The sequence below is a fragment of the Centrocercus urophasianus genome, unplaced genomic scaffold, assembly GCF_019232065.1.
Source record: "Centrocercus urophasianus isolate 14NV4802_14NV808 unplaced genomic scaffold, USGS_Curo_1.0 seq_22, whole genome shotgun sequence".
NCBI lineage: Eukaryota > Metazoa > Chordata > Aves > Galliformes > Phasianidae > Centrocercus > Centrocercus urophasianus.
In genome coordinates this window covers 12,750,041-12,767,145 of record NW_024884778.1, presented here as the reverse complement: position 1 = coordinate 12,767,145, position 17,105 = coordinate 12,750,041, and the positions used below count along the sequence as shown (strand labels likewise).

The following is a 17,105-nucleotide window of genomic DNA, read 5'->3' as shown; positions in this document are numbered from 1 at the left end:
TTGGCTTAGGATGGGAATGGAGCCATTGCAACAGGTCGAGGCGCTGAAGGTTTGAGGAACTGAGGGTTCGCAGTGCGCACGTGGGCACGAGAACCGGGCGGGGAGGTGTCCAGAGCGAGAGCGAGGGATGCGTTCACCGCAAGGCGTGGAAGGGGCGGCCCCGAACCCACTCGCGTCTCGGTGCTGACACGGGCGCGGAGAGCCGGGCTGGCGCCAGTAGCAGGCGGCTGAGGGGTGGCGGTGTGCGGAGGCGCGCCCGGGGGCGGGCTGCGGAGCGGCGGCGGAGGGGTTAAAGCGGCGCCGGTTCTATTTGCGGCCGTCGGAGCTCCGGGCGATTAGCGAGCGGCTCCGCGCCCCCGCCCGGCCCGGCCCCAGGAGCGCGGCAGCAGCAGCAGCAGCAGCAGCAGCAGCAGGTGGCGGTGGTGGCGGCGGCGGCGGCGGCGGCGGCAGCGGCAGCGGCAGTGGCAGTGAGGAGGGAGTTAAGCCCGCGGCGGCGGCGGCGAGCGGCAGGAGGGGGCTGAGGAGGAGCGGCACCTGGAGGAGGGGGCTCGCGGAGCGGGCGGCGGCAGGAGGGGGGACCGACGAGCTGGCAGCGGCTCTAGCGGTTGCTAGGGATGGAGAGATCCCGTGTCACCCGGATGTGAGTGTCATGTTGGCCCAAACTCGGAGGGATTTGGCAGCGGCGAAGCAGCGGCAGCAGCGGCGGGAGGAGGAGGAGCGGGAGCAGCCCCTCGCGCGTCGCTAGTCGCTACCATGGGGGTCGGGTAGCGGAGCGCAGGGCAGCGCGCACCTGGCTCGGGGCGGCGGGGGACGTCTCGGCCCTGGGCTTTTTTCTTTTTCCTCTCGCGCGCCGAAGAAAGTGGGAATCATGCAGCACCACCAGCAGCAGCAGCAGCCCGAGCAGCACCCAGAAGGTAGGAGCGGAGCGGGCAGCAAGGGCAGCGGCGTGCCCGGGGCTGAAGGAGGGGGCGCGGGGGAGGATTTGCGAGGGATTTGGGAGACGGGGATTAAGGAGGGAGGGAGGAAAAGCGTTGGGGCCGGGGTGGGTTTGGTGCGGGGAGGGGGCGAGCTGCCGGGCTCTGGGAAGGGCGCGGGGCGAGGTTCGGCGGCAAGCGGGATGCTGCGCGAGGCTGGAGCTGAGGGCGGGAGGACGGACGCGGCTCCGCTCGCGCCGCTCCGAACCGGGTGCGGGGGCACAGCGCCGGCGGCAGCGGCTGGGGGCGGGCGGCTGAGGGGGCGCCACGGGGCTGCGCCGGTCCCGTGCCGGCTCCGCACGTCCTTCCCTGCCGCTTTCGAACGATTCTCCCCCCGCTCCCCCATATGAGCCGCGAGTCCGTTGCTGCGTGCCCGCCGGGGGCAGAGGTTCCCCGGGGAGCACGGCGCTCGGGCTTTGTTTCGCTCGCTAGCACAGATGAGGAGAATGACAGCTAGATGCGTCGATCAGCGGCTGTTTTGCGCCGAACCACGTTGCACGGCATCCCAGGGGGCAGGCGGAAGGCGGGGGAGATGCTGTCAAATTGCTTGAGAAATTAAAAAAAAAAAAAAAAAAAAAAAAGGAAAAGGAGGACGGGGGGGGAACCGGCAGAAACCCTTTCCAAAACGTTGACATCGGCTCCGCCACCCCCGAGCAACCTTCCCCCCCCCGAGGCCCGGCGGTGAGGGCTGCCTGGCTCCCGCCACACGATGCCGGCCGCGGCCCCGCGCTGACCCCGCCGCCCCGGGAGCCATCTTAGAGCCCCCGCGGCCGCCCCTCACGCAGGCACGGAGCGGCGGGGCCGTGCTCGCACACGTCGACGCACGTTCAGGGCTCTCGCGTCGTTGCTGTTATCTCCTCTCCCCCAGTCTAGGAAGGGAGGGCTGTGCTCCCCTCTTCTGCGAACGGCGGTCGCTGGGGAGTTATCTTCCCCTCCTGCCTGGGCAGATCCGTTCCGCTTGCCAGCCCTGATTCCCTGCGCGTGGATTCTGCCATCATTCCTCCATGTTCTGCCCACCCAGGCGTCTTCAAGTTTTGAATTTCACTTAGGAGCTGCTCCTTCCTACAGGTGCACGTAGGAGTCGGCTCTGCTGCTCCAGTCAGGAGCGGAGATCTGTGCGAGGAGGTGGCATTGAGCCATCTAAATAAAAAGAGCTCAAAAACCTTGTTTAAAAGGTATGATTTATGTAGTGGAACCTCGTGAAGAAGTAGAAAGAAGCATTCCTTTGCATTGGTTTCACATGTGAAACTCTACCTTATCAACGTATTTACCACCACACACTGTGGGAATTTAACTTGTGGGAGGCATCCCTGTGTTCTAACGAGGTGAGATTCAACTTGCTTACAGGATTTCTTTTAATCTTTTTGTTTGGGAAGGTAGATTGGTTGTTTTCCGTTGAAAAGCATGTGTAAATGACTGTTTTTGTGCTGAACGCTAAGGTTCTGCAGCAGAGTTGGTCATTAGGAGGAGGAATGCTTCACTGGATAAACATGGTGACAGTAAAGCTGCCATCAAGTCTGTAGCAAGTGGGAGACTCAAAATGCAGAGTTGCTGAAGCACTTGTCTTGACACTTAGATTTGACTTGAAGTTATAATGCTGACTCCTGAGCCTTTTTGGCTACTGTTCAATCACATATATGCATACGTATATGTTCAATTACGTGTACGTATATTTATTTGCCTACAGTCATATATATATATACTGCAGAGCATGAGTGTATGCACATATATAGGCATCACACCATCAAGAGGTCTTAAAATAATCTTTTCATCGAAAACACAGTGACACATTATAGCATAAAAAGTTATAAACAAGTTTTTTTTTTTTTTCTTCCCCTTTTCTCTCACAGAGGCGAACTATGCAAGCAGCACCAGAATTCCTCTCCCTGGTGACGGACCAACTACTCAGTCCAACAGTTCAGCACCATCCAAGCAAACTGTTCTGTCTTGGCAAGCTGCAATTGATGCTGCTAGACAAGCAAAGGCTGCCCAAAATATGAATTCCACCACAGCTCAGCCTGTAGGATCTCTGTCCCAAAGAAAACGCCAGCAATATGCCAAGAGCAAAAAACAGGGTAATACATCTAATAGTCGGCCACCCCGTGCCCTTTTCTGTTTATCCCTCAACAACCCCATACGAAGAGCCTGCATTAGTCTAGTAGAATGGAAGTATCCTTTGATGCAGTTTCAGTTCGTCTGTTTCTTGAGTTTTTTAGGTGTATCAAGACTGTCTTGCTATGTCTCTGATAGCAGCATAGCTAACACTGTACTTCTACCTATGTGTGTAACTCTCATTAACATTAATGGTAGCTAGTTTTGCATAAATGGCTCTTGATCGATGTCATAATAACAGGATGTTGTTTCGCTAAAGTAAGTAAATCAAATCAGAGAACAGCTCATAGCTATTGCTTTCTTTTCTTAGGGGAAAAAGGGAACGCATTCAGAATTTAACCTTATAAATTTATAAGCTTGCATTATATTCCATCAGATCTCCACATTCTGTTCATTACTGTTCTAAAGAAGGCCGAATGCTTAAGAGTTCATCTAGCAGTGCTTACTTGGAGATGACCGAAGATGTCAAACCTTTATCTTCCATCTTGTGCTCAGATGTATTACTATTAAGGCAAATGGGCCGAATGTAGAAATCGTTTAAAAATTGTTTTCCAACTGCTAAAAGTGATGTTTTCTTAGCTAAGCTAAGGATTCACAGTTGGTACATACAGGTGCCTGAACTATATTCATCTTTTGAACTTCTACAACAATTCTACCATCAAATATTTGGAAGCATGTATGACTGTAGGTAGGAGACCAGACCAGACACACCAGCTTCTCCTTGGGGTGGTGTGTGTGCTGGGAAGGATTGCTTCATCTTTGTCTCAGTGGTTGTGATTTGAAAGTCTGTGGATTTATTTGGAAGAAGTAATATCATACAGATATGATATGTTGTTTAATTCTCAAGAAAGAAGTTTGAAATAGAAGATAAAGGTTTGTTGAGGTACAAGGAGAAAAATGTTTGCCTGTTAGCCATGGCAACATTCCTGTAGCAGGAAATAGCTGTTCAGGAGAGTACATTACAAAAGTAAAGCTCATTTTCTTACTTTAAACAGAACACCCATGCTGGCAGTATGAAATGTTCCTCGTTTATAGGGCTTGTTTTTTCAATTCTTTGAATGTAATTAAAGATAGTGAAACAGATTCTACTTTCATTTTAAACTGGTAGAAGTCCAACTAATTTCAGTGGATTGGCCTCTCCTTGGCTAAGGTCAGTTAAATTAAATTGCTATGAATCTGAAGTGGAATAATGCAAGGCTGAGTTGGTCCCAGTAGCGCTGTATCATGAAACAAGCTTGTAAGTCTTGCACTGACGTGGTTTGTTCATTTCAGTCCAGAGAATGCTGTGTATTAAGGTGGGTGCTCTGTTCTTTTGTGTACAATGTAATGGTTGTTGATATTCACAGGCTTTTAGGGACATAAAAAACCAACCCTGGTGGTGACAAACTTTGCGTTGCCAACAAACAAAATTTAAAAGTACTTGATGGGCATGTGGGCTTAATAGGTGTTTTCTTCAGAAAAAGTGTATTGTGAACTGACCAAAATATTCTTTGGAGGAAACAAAGATTGTATTTGGTACTCTTCCCTCAGTCTTTTATGGGAATTTTATGGATGTATACCAAGAAGGTGTGCGTTGAGATAACAGGAAAAAATGGCAAAAATCATAGCTAAGGTTCAAAGTATTCCCTATCTGACATTCTACAAGTAATCTTATCTGGGTAACTCTGTCTTTTTTAGTTACGAGGAAATAATGCAGTATTTTTCAGGGTAAGGCAAATTGATGATAAGCTGAAGGATGAACTTCTAAGTATGAATTTGAGGAAACATCTTTTTTCTTTTTTTTTTTCTTTTTTAACCAGAGGAAACGTGTCTTCAGGATTCTACTACTGTTATCCAGATGCAGTGTTAAAACTGTAGCTGTACTTCATGTCACTTGTGCAAAAGTCTGAGAGGCTTTGAGCCTGTATGGCTGCCAAGCCAAGAATGGCATGCTGTTAGCCATTCTACTTACCCAGACTTTGTTCTGCTCTGCCCAAAGCAAAACTGTTAAGGAGTTCCACTGTCAGAAAAATGAAGAGTTCTCTGGCAGCGAGAGTAATAGCTTTCTTGCTTTTGCAAAGAGAAAGGGACATTGAGACATTGTTGTGATGGAAGATAATTTGATACAGTGATATAACCAATGGTGATTTGATGTTTGCCCCACTTAACAGTCTAAAGATTGCCTTAAAAGAACTGTTTGTGAGTATTGAAACAGAAAGGCTTAAAAGTTTGTAGATGCTCGGAATCCATTAATTCCTTAACAGGATTTTCCAGACCATTTGACATATTTATACTACTGTCTATTTTTGCCAACTGTGTGGCCTTAGCTGTTTACATCCCATTCCCAGAAGATGATTCTAATTCAACTAATCATAATTTGGTGAGTACTCTTGAGTTTTTGTTTTATGTCTTGAAGTTTTATCTTGGTGGTCAAGATTGGCTGCTAGTGTTTAAGACTATTAAGTATAATAATTTTATAATAATTTATAATAATAATTAGTATGGTATGCAGTGGTACTTTCAAATAAAATATCAGTCAGAATATGCAATTGCTTTATTTTCAGTTTTAATATGTACTCTCTTATGTCATATTTTAAAATTCTGTTGTCAGTGGTGAGATTCTTTGGCAGAGAATGTACCATAAAGATGTGCTCTGTGTGTGTCTATGTATCTGTGTGGTGTAAGAACTTGTATTTGAATTCCTGTTGTTGAGATGTCTGTTTCAATCCCTGTGAAGTTTTACTGCCTTACCTAATATGCTTGTCTAATCTATCCTCAATTTTTAAGGCTGCTGTTTGGCTGTCTGTATTTTTAGCTGTTATTTTAGCTTTTATTAAAAGAGAATGGTGGAAAATTTTACAGCAAAGTGGTAAGAACATCAACGTGAATTATAACAGCAGTAAGTGCTTCTAGAAGTTGTTTTGAAAAGGGATGATAACACAATGGGTACTTCATTTGTGGAGCTGTATTTCTTCAGCTGAAAATAGGGTAGCAGTGTTGTACTTGAAAATGTAACGAAAAATAATTTAGTTGCTAGTCTCCAAGTCTTACAGATTCTATTACACACAAGGGTGATTTGAAATACAGTATCATGGTTTCATTTATTCTAAGCAGCATTTTGAAATAGCAGAGCTCTGTGGTCCTATGAGTTCTGCAAGTCTGTGATTTGTTTTCTGGCATAGTGGCGGTGGGGAAGGGTGCCAGATCAATGAGCAGGTAAACTTGGGTTGCTTTGGAAGGGAAATGTTAGGTTGATATGAGGCTTTCTATTTATGAAGATAAATGTGTGCATTTGGTGCACGTGAGCATGTTTATTTTCCTAAAAGTAATTCTTCTCATATGACCCATTTTATATACATCTCGTTTATCAAGATTAAGCAAATACAAGCAATAAAAATGCTGGTGAAAGGCAGAATAATTCAGGTCAGTGTAAAGAACGCATTGTGCAGCTGTTTATCTAGCCAGCCAATAGTCTCTATTTCTTCATTTTATCCTCTGTGAGAAATTCAGGGCACAAGTCTCCATAGCTGTCAGTCCACCAAGAGGTCTGTTAATAACTACTTTCATTAAAGCGTTACGTGAAAAGGGCAAAACAGATGCTTGTGTCAGAAGCTAATAATTTTGAAATAAACGTTTTTTAGTATTTGTTTTGTTAGGTTGGTGTTTGACCCAATTCTACAATGTGTTCAGAAAGAAATGGACATTTTTGTATTTGATGTTTCTATTAAAGTGGGTGGGTGGACAGGTTGGTCTGAACAAAAACACGTTATGCTTTTTTAGTAAGAGATCCCCGTCCCTTTGAAGTAGAAAGGGTCTGGATCACTCCGAATTATGGATCTTGAACGCAGTCAGCTGTACATATAGTTTGACAACTTTGCTATTTAAATTTGCAACTTGTGTATACCGATGTTAATTATGAGTAATTTCACTAGGTTTGCTCAAGTACTGGCATGTGCTGGGGCAGACAGCCCAGATAACGGAATGTAAAGGTGCATCTTGTCTGCTTGCTAATAGCATACATTGCTCTGGAATGAGAAATATTGGCTTTCCTTATAGCAAGGGTTCTAAATCATAAAATACATGGACTATTGCTCTGGGTCCATGTAACCTTCTCTGGGATTTTGTTGCCATTTTTTTTCTAGTTTAGCCCAACTTTCTTTGTTAAACCCATAGTGAGGATTCAAGTATAATGTGAAGCAATACTATGTTTGAGCTGGTTTGGAAATTGTTAGGCTTAATTGGGAATCTCTTTCAGCACTTATTTCCTGATTCTTGTGGTGTGCATATAAACACGTTTGAGGCAGAGGTGTCAGTTGTTATAATACTGTTGAATAATGTTCAGATCTTTCTTGTTACTGGTTTAAAAACCACATCGAATCACAGAATGGCCTGGGTTGAAAAGGACCACAATGATCATCTAGTTTCAATCCCCTGCTATGTGCAGGATCTCCAACCACCAGACCAGGCTGCTCAGAGCTTACATAGTGTATTAGATTTGTGAGTATGGAAGGATTTTAGCCGCTGTTATATGGAGGTGTTTCTCTTTTATAAGCTGTGTGTAGCCAGTTTGATCTCTCTTTAATTCAGACTCAAACATTGGGAGGATATAAGATACTCTCCTTATCTACTGCCAACTCAGGCTTGTGGTGCCGTCAACCCCACAGTCTTGTCTTCATCCTTTCCCTATTCTGGATGCAGGAATCCACTGACATTGTACAGGTTTCAGTATTTGCATCATTTCTGTCTTGTGGGGAGAGACTGGAGTGAAACGTGGTCTGCTTCCAGTGCTTTTTCTTTCTCGTTATGTAAACCCCAAAAGCTCAGCTTTAGAAATTTTAGTTTGTGTATGGATTTAGGTCTTGGTTTTCATGGGGTGGGTGTATCAGTGTTGTTTCACTGAGTTGGGTTGGTTAACTGTTTTCTGTGAGCCTGCTGAAGTGGCTTATGTGTTTCTTGATTTGCAATAAAACCCCAGAACCTCAGACATGTTCATACTTCATTTTTATATTTAGAGGTGAACAAAGGTAAAATACATATAGTCTGTGTTCAGGTGTGGAAAGTGGGAGCAGGGTACAAGAGGGCAGAAAACAATGGAGCATGGATAAGTGGGAAATAGAAATGGAACTTGTTCTGTTCTGCCTTTTTGCTGTTCTCTGGGAGTACAAGGTTGCGCTACATCTTTTTTCTTGCATTGTAAACTCATAGTCAGCCTCATTCCCACTTAGGAATGGTATGTTAGTACTGAATGGTACAAAACAACACGCTTCAAACAAATCAGGAGTACAGAGTTAAATTCTGAATGGACTGAGCTTGGCCACTAACCAGTGTTACAGTCCTGTGTTCTGGGGAAAGTTTCTCAAGAAAATGCCTTGGCATGTTTTTGGTGTGTGCTAGGAGTGGTGGGAGGAAGGGAGGTTCTCCTCCTTGAGTGGAGCACTTCTGCTATGCTCGTCTATTCTGCACAGAGCACAGTCTGATGAACTTCAAAAAGCTGCTCAGCTAGATTCCAAATTCTGTTTGAATGGTTAGTCCTTAATCAGTTCGCAGGTGGGCAGAGTTCTTCTGAAGGCAGATATTTTTTTTCTCATGCATCAAGAGAACAGGGTCAGTGTAATCCCTGCTGAAATTCTCATAATCTCACCACTTCATTCATGTTTTAATTTATTTTTTCATCTGCTTTCAGAAGTTTCAGGTGATCTGAACTTCTTTTGGCAGTGTCTCTTGTTTGGGTTTGATAAGAAGCTGTTTTTGGATGGATGATGAGTTTCCTGTATATATACATTTCTTCTATTTCTGCCTTTTCTGCTTTTTATCCACATCCGTGTTGTGTTATTTTCCCTCATGTCTTTTGTCTTCATTAAATTCCCACTCACTTCTATCTTTTACTTTGCCCTCTGGCTTCCCGCTCTGTTTACTCTTCTGTTGGTCCTCTCCTGCACCATGCTTTGCTCTCATTGTTTCACTTCAATTTTTCTTTCTTGTATCATCCTGTTCTGTTATCTCTTCCTTCCTTGTGCTTTGCCTCCTACTTACTTTACCACTGGTTTGACTAGCACTGGGCTTTTTTACAGCATGCAGGCAGACTGGCATAATGTGGGTCTGCGTTTCTGTTGTGATCAAAACATTTTTAGTTTTTCTTCTTTTAATAACTAAACACGAACAATAAGAAGGCATCCATGCTGAATCGATGAAGACGTGACCCCTGAAATTTGAGTTGAGCCTGCTTTAGGCGTATTGCATCTCTTGAGACCAGACTCCACAGGTTTTCACGGGTGAGGTTGTTCTGCATAAGAGATTGAAAGCCCCCATTTTGGAGGATTTGCATTAATTACAGCAAATTGGCAAGTGCAAAATCACAAGCACAAAACTCTTGAGTCTGCTGATAATCACAGACTCTATGCCTGCAACAACAGGATTCTTCAGCTTTGCTTCTGACTATGATGGTTAGTGGGGAACTCCCTCAAAGGGTGAGGTCTCCCAGCTGTGCCTACAGAACTCATTAGCTAGGTACTTCATTTATTTCAAGTTTTCCCAGGAGCTGGAACTGGGAGAGCCATAGTGAGGGATACTGCTACAGAAAGGTACTGTCTGGGTTTTCTCTAAGGCAAAGATGTTCTCTTTAAGTAGATTTAGGTGCTGGCCCTGAACTGTTAGTTGTGCCTTCAATCTAGGTCACAGCAGCAGAGTACTCACCCACTTGAACTCCTGACTTAAGATGTTGGGCTTCCTGTCCTTATCTCATTAGAAATCCCATGACTCATTCACTCCTGTGGCCACATGACTAATTAATCCACCCATTGAAAAGGTTGTTGGATTTTTACCTTGCACTTGGCTATGCTAACATAGCTTATCTGAAAATGTATTTTGTAGAACGCTGTGGGTTTTGACAACATTTAGTATCTTGGAATCAGTTGAATTGCTAAATGTTCTGCGGTGTATTTTAAATGGGGTTGTTCTTACACATGCTGTATTTGCCATGTTTGCTCTTCCAGCTGAGGGCGCTTTGGAGCCCGAGTCTCTTCTTTTTCTGTGCACTGATTACTCTGACATCTATTTGTTTGTTTGTTTGTTGTTGTACAACTGCAGCAGCCTGACTTATTTTGCTGAAAATGAGCAGTGTGGCTGTTTGATGGTTACTAAGTGAGGCAGTGTGCTTTAGCAAATAACCTTCGGACAGCTGCAAGACTTCCTTAATTGATGACCCTTCTGCAAGTAGATTCTTTGAAAATGGTATGTTTTATTTAAAAATGGTTTGTTTTGCTCAACCCTATCTTCATTTTTTTTTTTTTTTTTTTTTTTTTTCTTTCTGCCAGCCCTGTATTTCCCATATTATGCACTTGCAAGCTGTTATGGAATGGTTTGACTTTTATTAGTGCTGATCATAGTTTTTTCATTCTTTTTATGTTGTAATGCACACCTCTTCAAAATAAAATCAGAGTTCTGGATTGCTAGCGCATCACATCCACTTTGTCCTGCAGCCACCTCTTAGGCCTACTCTGCTCTGTGTCTCTCTACTATGCTAGTAGAGCTGGTTCTTGATCTATTTTGATTTTATTTGTTTGATAAGGAGAATTGTTGCATGTCAAGTCCATCTCTAGTGGTGAATGAAAGAGAAATTTTGCTTCTTCCTCTGGGTTAGGAAAAGGGAAGAAAGATGTGAGCAAGACTGAATTGGAGATTTCCAGCTGCTAGAAGAGCTGCTTGGGTCTGTGGTGGTTTGGGAATAACACAGGCTTGTCCTTATTACTCTTTTATTCTTGTGTTTCCCAGTATAACTGAAGACCTGGCTACTTCAACAGGTCTTTCAAGCTTTAGCTGATGACGCTGGAAAAATAATTTCCCATCTTTAAACGTAGGAGATAGCTGTTCAGTTATCCAGACCAGGAGGCCCCACAAAAAAGATGTACTTAATCATTGCTGATGGAAAGAAAATGTTTTTTCCACTTTTAAAGTTGCGTGCTTGTTCCTATGGGAATTCCTACTAAGGGCCTGTCTCTCCTTGAAAAGAGTTGCTGGTAGTGCATTGCTGGCAAAATGCCTAGGGAGATGCAGAGTATACCAGAAAGGACTGGAAGAGTTTGGTTTTTTTTTCTAATATAGCCTAAAGTCAGTCTTCCAAAGTGAATAGTGCCAGCTTTTTAGAAGGTGGATTTGTTAGTTTAATTGTGCTGGGAAATGCTGTGGGGCTTTAATCCTTCTCTTTTTGCCTTTTTTTTTTTTTTTGCCTTTTTTTTTTTTTTTTTTTTTTTTTTTTTTTGACAGCTTAATAAAGGTATATCTGTTAAATTTTGTAGTCTAGGCTGCTCTCAGTAACATTGTGCCCTTCCAAATATACCATGTTGTTAGTTACTGTAACAGCTGAATGGGCAGTGGGAAAGCAGTTGAGCCTTACATTAAAACTGTGGTCAGTCAAGTTTCAAGAGTTTCAGATGAGTGGCAGAAGTTGGTACTTTTTAAGCAAACTGTTGACATAGTGAGTGTGTAAGTTGTTTCATAAATGCTCCAGAAGAAATACGAACAAACCAGTTTGCTTTGAATTGCTTCATGTCGGAATAATCAGTTAACTGAATTACAGAGATAGTAGGAGAATGTTAATTAAGGTGCATTTGCTTTTCAACATTAGTCTTTTTTTTTGGTTATTGTGTGATTCTTTGCAATAAAATACTAATTTAACTAATTGCAACTAAAATTCCTTCCCTCCTTCCTTTTAGCAAATGTTAAAATCATGACCTTCACTGATTTGGTAGCACTGATTTCGGGGCTTAATGTTCGTGTTTTTTTCACACTTATTTTCTTGGGCAAAAGTACTTTTGGAGTTGCATTCTCCTCGAAGAATGCTTTGATTCTTACCAGAAATCTTGGTCCTTGCTTTTGGCATTTGAAGCCAAACTTTATTTAAAGATTTGAGATATACATTCAAAACTTCACTATGAAAATAACATTTTCAATGAAATCAATGATTGAAATGATGAAGAGATTAAACAGACTGATTTCTTTGGAAGATTTGTTTCCATAGCTATGAAATACCTTTCATTCTCGTAATGTGAAAAGGTATTATGAAAAGGCATTATGCCATAACCTTTTCACTGTTGCTTCAGGACTGAAAGTTCAGCCAGTGTTCAACTTGATTGCAATGCACTGTTTTCATCATGGTCACTGTTCATGTGAATAGAGAACTGCTTACAGTTCTGCAGTCTTGGAAGGTTATAGATTTTTGACAACGTCATCAAGGGTCTGAATCCTGATATTTTAGTGTGGTAAATAACACGTCGTATTGTTGGTTGGTATTCCAGAAGGGATGATGCTAGACAAAGAACTTGCAGAATACCAGCATTAAATCTTTCCACTCTTTTTATTGCATATTTTCTGAGACAAATTTGTGTCTTAACAGAGGAAAGAAGTTCAGCCCAAAGTCTCGCCTGACCAGTTGTTTTAGTTGCGCCCTCTTCATACGTGATGCAAAACAGGTTGTGCTTTACAGCCTAACTACGTGATACTGAAACATCATTTTGTGCTTCAGTAAGAATCTTGCAGATCAAGTGCTACAAAGGAGCAGACAGAGCCAGTTATGCTTATATGACGTGGGGACCAGTAAGAACGTTAAAATAAGCGTTCATTAATAAGGTTCACTAGTTCAGTACTTACACTTTCTCTGGATTGGCCTGCAGTGGCTGGAGCTGCTCTCCAGCAGTGCTGCAGCCTCCAGCGAGATTGCATCTTATGCTGCTCAGCTAATCAGGGAAATGCAATCCTTCCTAGGAAATGAGTAGCAAATACCCCAGAGCTGTATTATGTTTATCAGAGTTTTGCTATTGTGTTTTTCACTCTGATGGACTTATTAGGATGCCACCACTTGTTCTTTTTCCCCAAATATTGATTGAGTCCTTTGAAACACATATGGATTAAATGTGGCATAAGTTGTTCACTGTGGTTTGATATTGAAATAATTATATACTTACCATCCCAAGATGTAATAGCTGTGAATTCAGATAGCTTTTCTTTCCATTTATTTCTTGCTATATTAAAGGGAGGAGCCGAAAGAAAACAGTCTATGGAATTATTTATGTCCTGTATAGTTCTTCTTTTAAATAAGGTCTCAATCTCAATGCCCCTGACTTAAGGAAAAAATAGAAAAAAAAAAAAATAATCAGTAAGGAGTACCTTGTGTCTGAAAGTATAAAATGATGTTACTGCAGTTTGTGTTCTGAGAAACTGCTAGAGAAGGGATGGGTACTTTGAGATGCAAAGTCTCTGTGATGGACGTGCTCAGTGCAGTGCAGCAAAGCTCTGTCTCCTGCAAAACACTTCCTCTGCGCATGAGAAATGAGTTAAATGATACTTGAAAATGTTCAGATTTTGTTTTAATTATAATGAGACAGTGTCAAATTGAATTGAAGTGCCCTAGAGCAGAGGCCATGCTATAGTAGTGGTTTGTGATTTGCTTTTGATGGCACTGCTGTGGATTTTTTTGCATTACTCCATCTTAAGACGACAAATGCCTGCCGTCTTCCTAATAAAATAAGGACGTGTTTCCCTCAACTCTGAAACTCAGTGGACGATTTGCAAGTGTAACAGTCCCGTAGTTGATTCAGATTGAGCATAGGTAGGCTGTGCACCCGGTGCCTGTCTGGCAGCACTTGTGTTTTAGGGCCCTTCTACTCTGTGGTGGAGTCTATCAGCTGCTCCTCACAGCTGTGTTTTCCCTAAGCATCGTATAGCTGTGAGGGTGAAAGGTAGTTGGATCTGAGTTGTGGTGTAGCTAAGGCTGACCTCAAAGGATCTTCCTGTTAAGGAAAAAAGCCAAGAAGAGGGAAAAAAAAAGCTCTTAAAGTCCCATGTTAGATGTATGACATGTAACAGAGCTCTTTGAAGCTTCAGAGAGAATGTGATCTCAGTCAAATACAGCAGAAACATGGGTATCAAAGTTTTCTCAACCTCCCCCCCCCCCCCCTTTTTTTTTCCTAGTAGCAGGAGAGGAATCAGTGTTCCCTCATTTCCCAAAGGCAGGAGGACATGTGTCACACCACAGCTAATCAGCCACTGCCAGGCAGTAGGATGAGACTTCATTAATTTTCGTGCTAACAGAGCTGCTTATCTCTAACAGGAATACTGAATTATTCTGGCTAAGGAAATAAAATGATTTGGAATCTGAATGGAGAGAAAAGAGAAGGGGCTAAGAAATTCAGTTTATTTTATTTTTTTTTAAGTTTGCTCCCAACTTTTTGTGTGTCCTTTGACAGGCTATTTGTATTTTTAGTGTTTTAATTTCCTGCTTAGAAGTTTCTTTCTACTCTGAAAGGGCATCTTAAAGAAGGGTAAGTCTGAGGCTGTGAAATGTTCAGATAATGTGATGAGATCTTGGGAGTTCTCTTAAAAGCATTCCTTATTTTCTTCTTAATTGGAAAGGACTTGGCTGGCTTGCTGGTGAACACCAGAAACTCAACATCAGTTTTGTTGTCAGCTGTATTTCAGGCTGAACTTAGAATGTTTTGGCAGCAAATTTTGGTGATAAGAAAGTGATTGGTGGTGGCAATATGGGAACAGAAGGAACCACCGCTGTTCCCATAGTGATACAGCAGAAGCAGTGACATTTAGGTAAACAGCAGCAGGAAAGGAAATTTGGGGGAGTTAATATTAGATGTCTCTGAAGATAGAGCAAGCTTCCATGTGTTGTATCATGTGTATCTAAAAATGTTAATGTTAATCTTTGGGTTGTATTAGTAGCACAAGCACCCCAAGCTTTGGTGGGTAGTTCAACGTCTTCCTTGATCAGATGAATGTGAATGAAGCCAAGGCAGGCAGCATCCCATTCAGCAAAAGAAAGCAGGATATACTGAATGATTACAGATTCAAGTAATTTAAAGTTTATTCAAGTAATATAAAGTAAGTGAGGAGAAAAAAAAGAAGAGCACTGATTATTGGAATTAATGACTACACAGAGACTTAGAGTAGGGATATATCTTGTCCCTTTTGCCCATGCTTGTGAACAAGGGTGTTTCAGAAGGTACTGGAAGAAAAGCAATTGAAAAGGTTAATTAACTTACTGCACAAAGATGGTATATTTTAGTGTGGTATGACGTACCTTCTTTTAATAAATAAGTGGAATGAGGTTAATCTGTTCTTTGAACAAATTTATGGTTTGTATTACATTGCCTTGAATGTGTTTGTTCAGTTCCAATGAAAATCAAAAAGAAAGCAAAGATTTACAGCTTATTTTGAGGCATTGACTCTCGTGGGTGTTGACTGAATTGAGGATACCCACTGAATGCTTACGTAACATGGATTATAAGCACACTAGTCTTGTTTTCCTTGCCTTTAAGCAACTGCAGAAGAAACAAATTACAATTGAGTTAGTAGATAACCTCCTGGCAAATTGATTGCTACAACTTAGTTAAAATTGTGGACTTCTGGACTGAGGGTGCTGGAAGCACATAAAGATATGGGAAGGGATTCTATACAATAGCTACTTTTTAATGGTGATAGAAGTGATAATCCTTTCAGTTGTCAAGACTGCATCAATTTTCTTCATACAACACTTCAATATAAATGTATTTCTAAAGAATATAGTGAAACATAGGAAAATGCATTATTTTTTAGCTACATTGCTTTATGTTTGTGTACTTTCAAAACATGTATTTTGCCTTTGAAGAAGGTAGATGTAAATCAAGGTGCTGTCTTGCCCCAATTTATAGGAGGGAGAGGAGGTTCATTGGCATTTGTATACCTGAACTGAGATTCAGAAACAACAGTTCAAATGTTGGGCTGATCAGTCTATTACAAATCCTAGTCACTAAGGGAGATGGGGCAGGGAACTCCAATTACGAGTTAGGGTGATGGAGAAGGGAAAGTGGGCAACAGGGAAGGTAGGAGAGGAGCAAGAATTATGTCAAGCAGGGATAATCAGCACCAAGATCCTGCAGCATCTTGTTGCACGCTGTTCTGATAGTCTGAGGCCAATGCAGGAGCAAATGCAGCAGAGTGGCTGGCCTTAGGCAGCAAGAAGGGCAGTGACAGGGCAGGCCCAGGAGACTCCATCAGCAGGCAGGTATCACGTCACAAGGCACCTGATGTCAGACACCACCTTCTTGGCTTTAGGTCCCTTTTTTATCCTTCTTCTGCCAGCGTGGCATTACTGGGCACTTAGGTAAGAGTCATGTGCAGCACCCTTGAGCATGCAGGTTTGACCATCTCACTCGAGATGAGCCCACACAAAAGTCTGCTTCCCAGCCATTAAGCTGCTACTTATCTGTGTCTCGTTGCCTCAGCTTCCAAATCTTCAGACAAAAGATTTCTCCAACTTGCCTGTACTTGCCCATCTGTGTTCCTGAGAATGTTTTGAGACAATGGTGCAAAAGGAATCATCTCTTACACATGCTTTCTAAGCCTCCTTCCAAGAATGTTACGGGGAGGCAGAGTCAAGCATCATGCTGAAGTCAAGGTACACAACATCTGCTTGCTCATCCCTCAGCTACCCGACTGGTGATGATATTATAGAATGCTACCAGGTCAGTCAAGCATGATTCCCCTTAGTGAATCCATACTGACTGTTCCTGATAACCTTCTCTTCCAATTGTTTAGTGATGACATTCAGAAAATGTTGTTCCATCACTTTTCCGAGTATGGAGGTGAGGCTGACTGGCCTGTAGTTTCCCAGATCATCCTGCTTGCCATTTTTCAAGTCTAGTGTGACGCTGGCTGTCCTCCAGCATTCGGGGACCTCTGCTGTTCTCCAAGACCATTCAAGGATGACAGAGAGAAGTTTGTTAATAACTTCTGCCAACTCTCTCAACACCCATGGATGCATCCCATTGGGGGCCATGGGTTGGTGTGTGTTGTTTTTGGCTAAATGCTCTCTGATAAGGTCCCCCTTTGACCAAGAGGAGGTCTTCTATTCCCTGGACTCTCTTACCTCTAGGATCTGGGATTCCCGAGGGGTAGTCTTAGAAGTAAAGATTGAAGCAAAGAGGGTGTCTAGTATCTTCACATTCTCAGTGTCCTCTTACAAGGACACCCTCATTCTTCAGTGGACCCACATCATCC

General features: G+C 42.8%; 1 protein-coding gene across 1 annotated transcript in view; it reads left to right on the top strand.

The window, feature by feature from the left end:
• The first annotated feature begins 868 nt into the window (after window positions 1-868).
• The window catches only part of CACNA1D (calcium voltage-gated channel subunit alpha1 D), a 165,904-nt gene continuing 149,667 nt past the window's right edge, over window positions 869-17,105 (top strand). Inside the window, exons 1-3 of the mRNA XM_042823828.1 lie at window positions 869-914; window positions 2,825-3,143; window positions 5,340-5,445. Coding sequence (XP_042679762.1) covers window positions 869-914; window positions 2,825-3,143; window positions 5,340-5,445 — 471 coding nt within the window. The remainder of the gene's footprint in view (window positions 915-2,824; window positions 3,144-5,339; window positions 5,446-17,105) is intronic.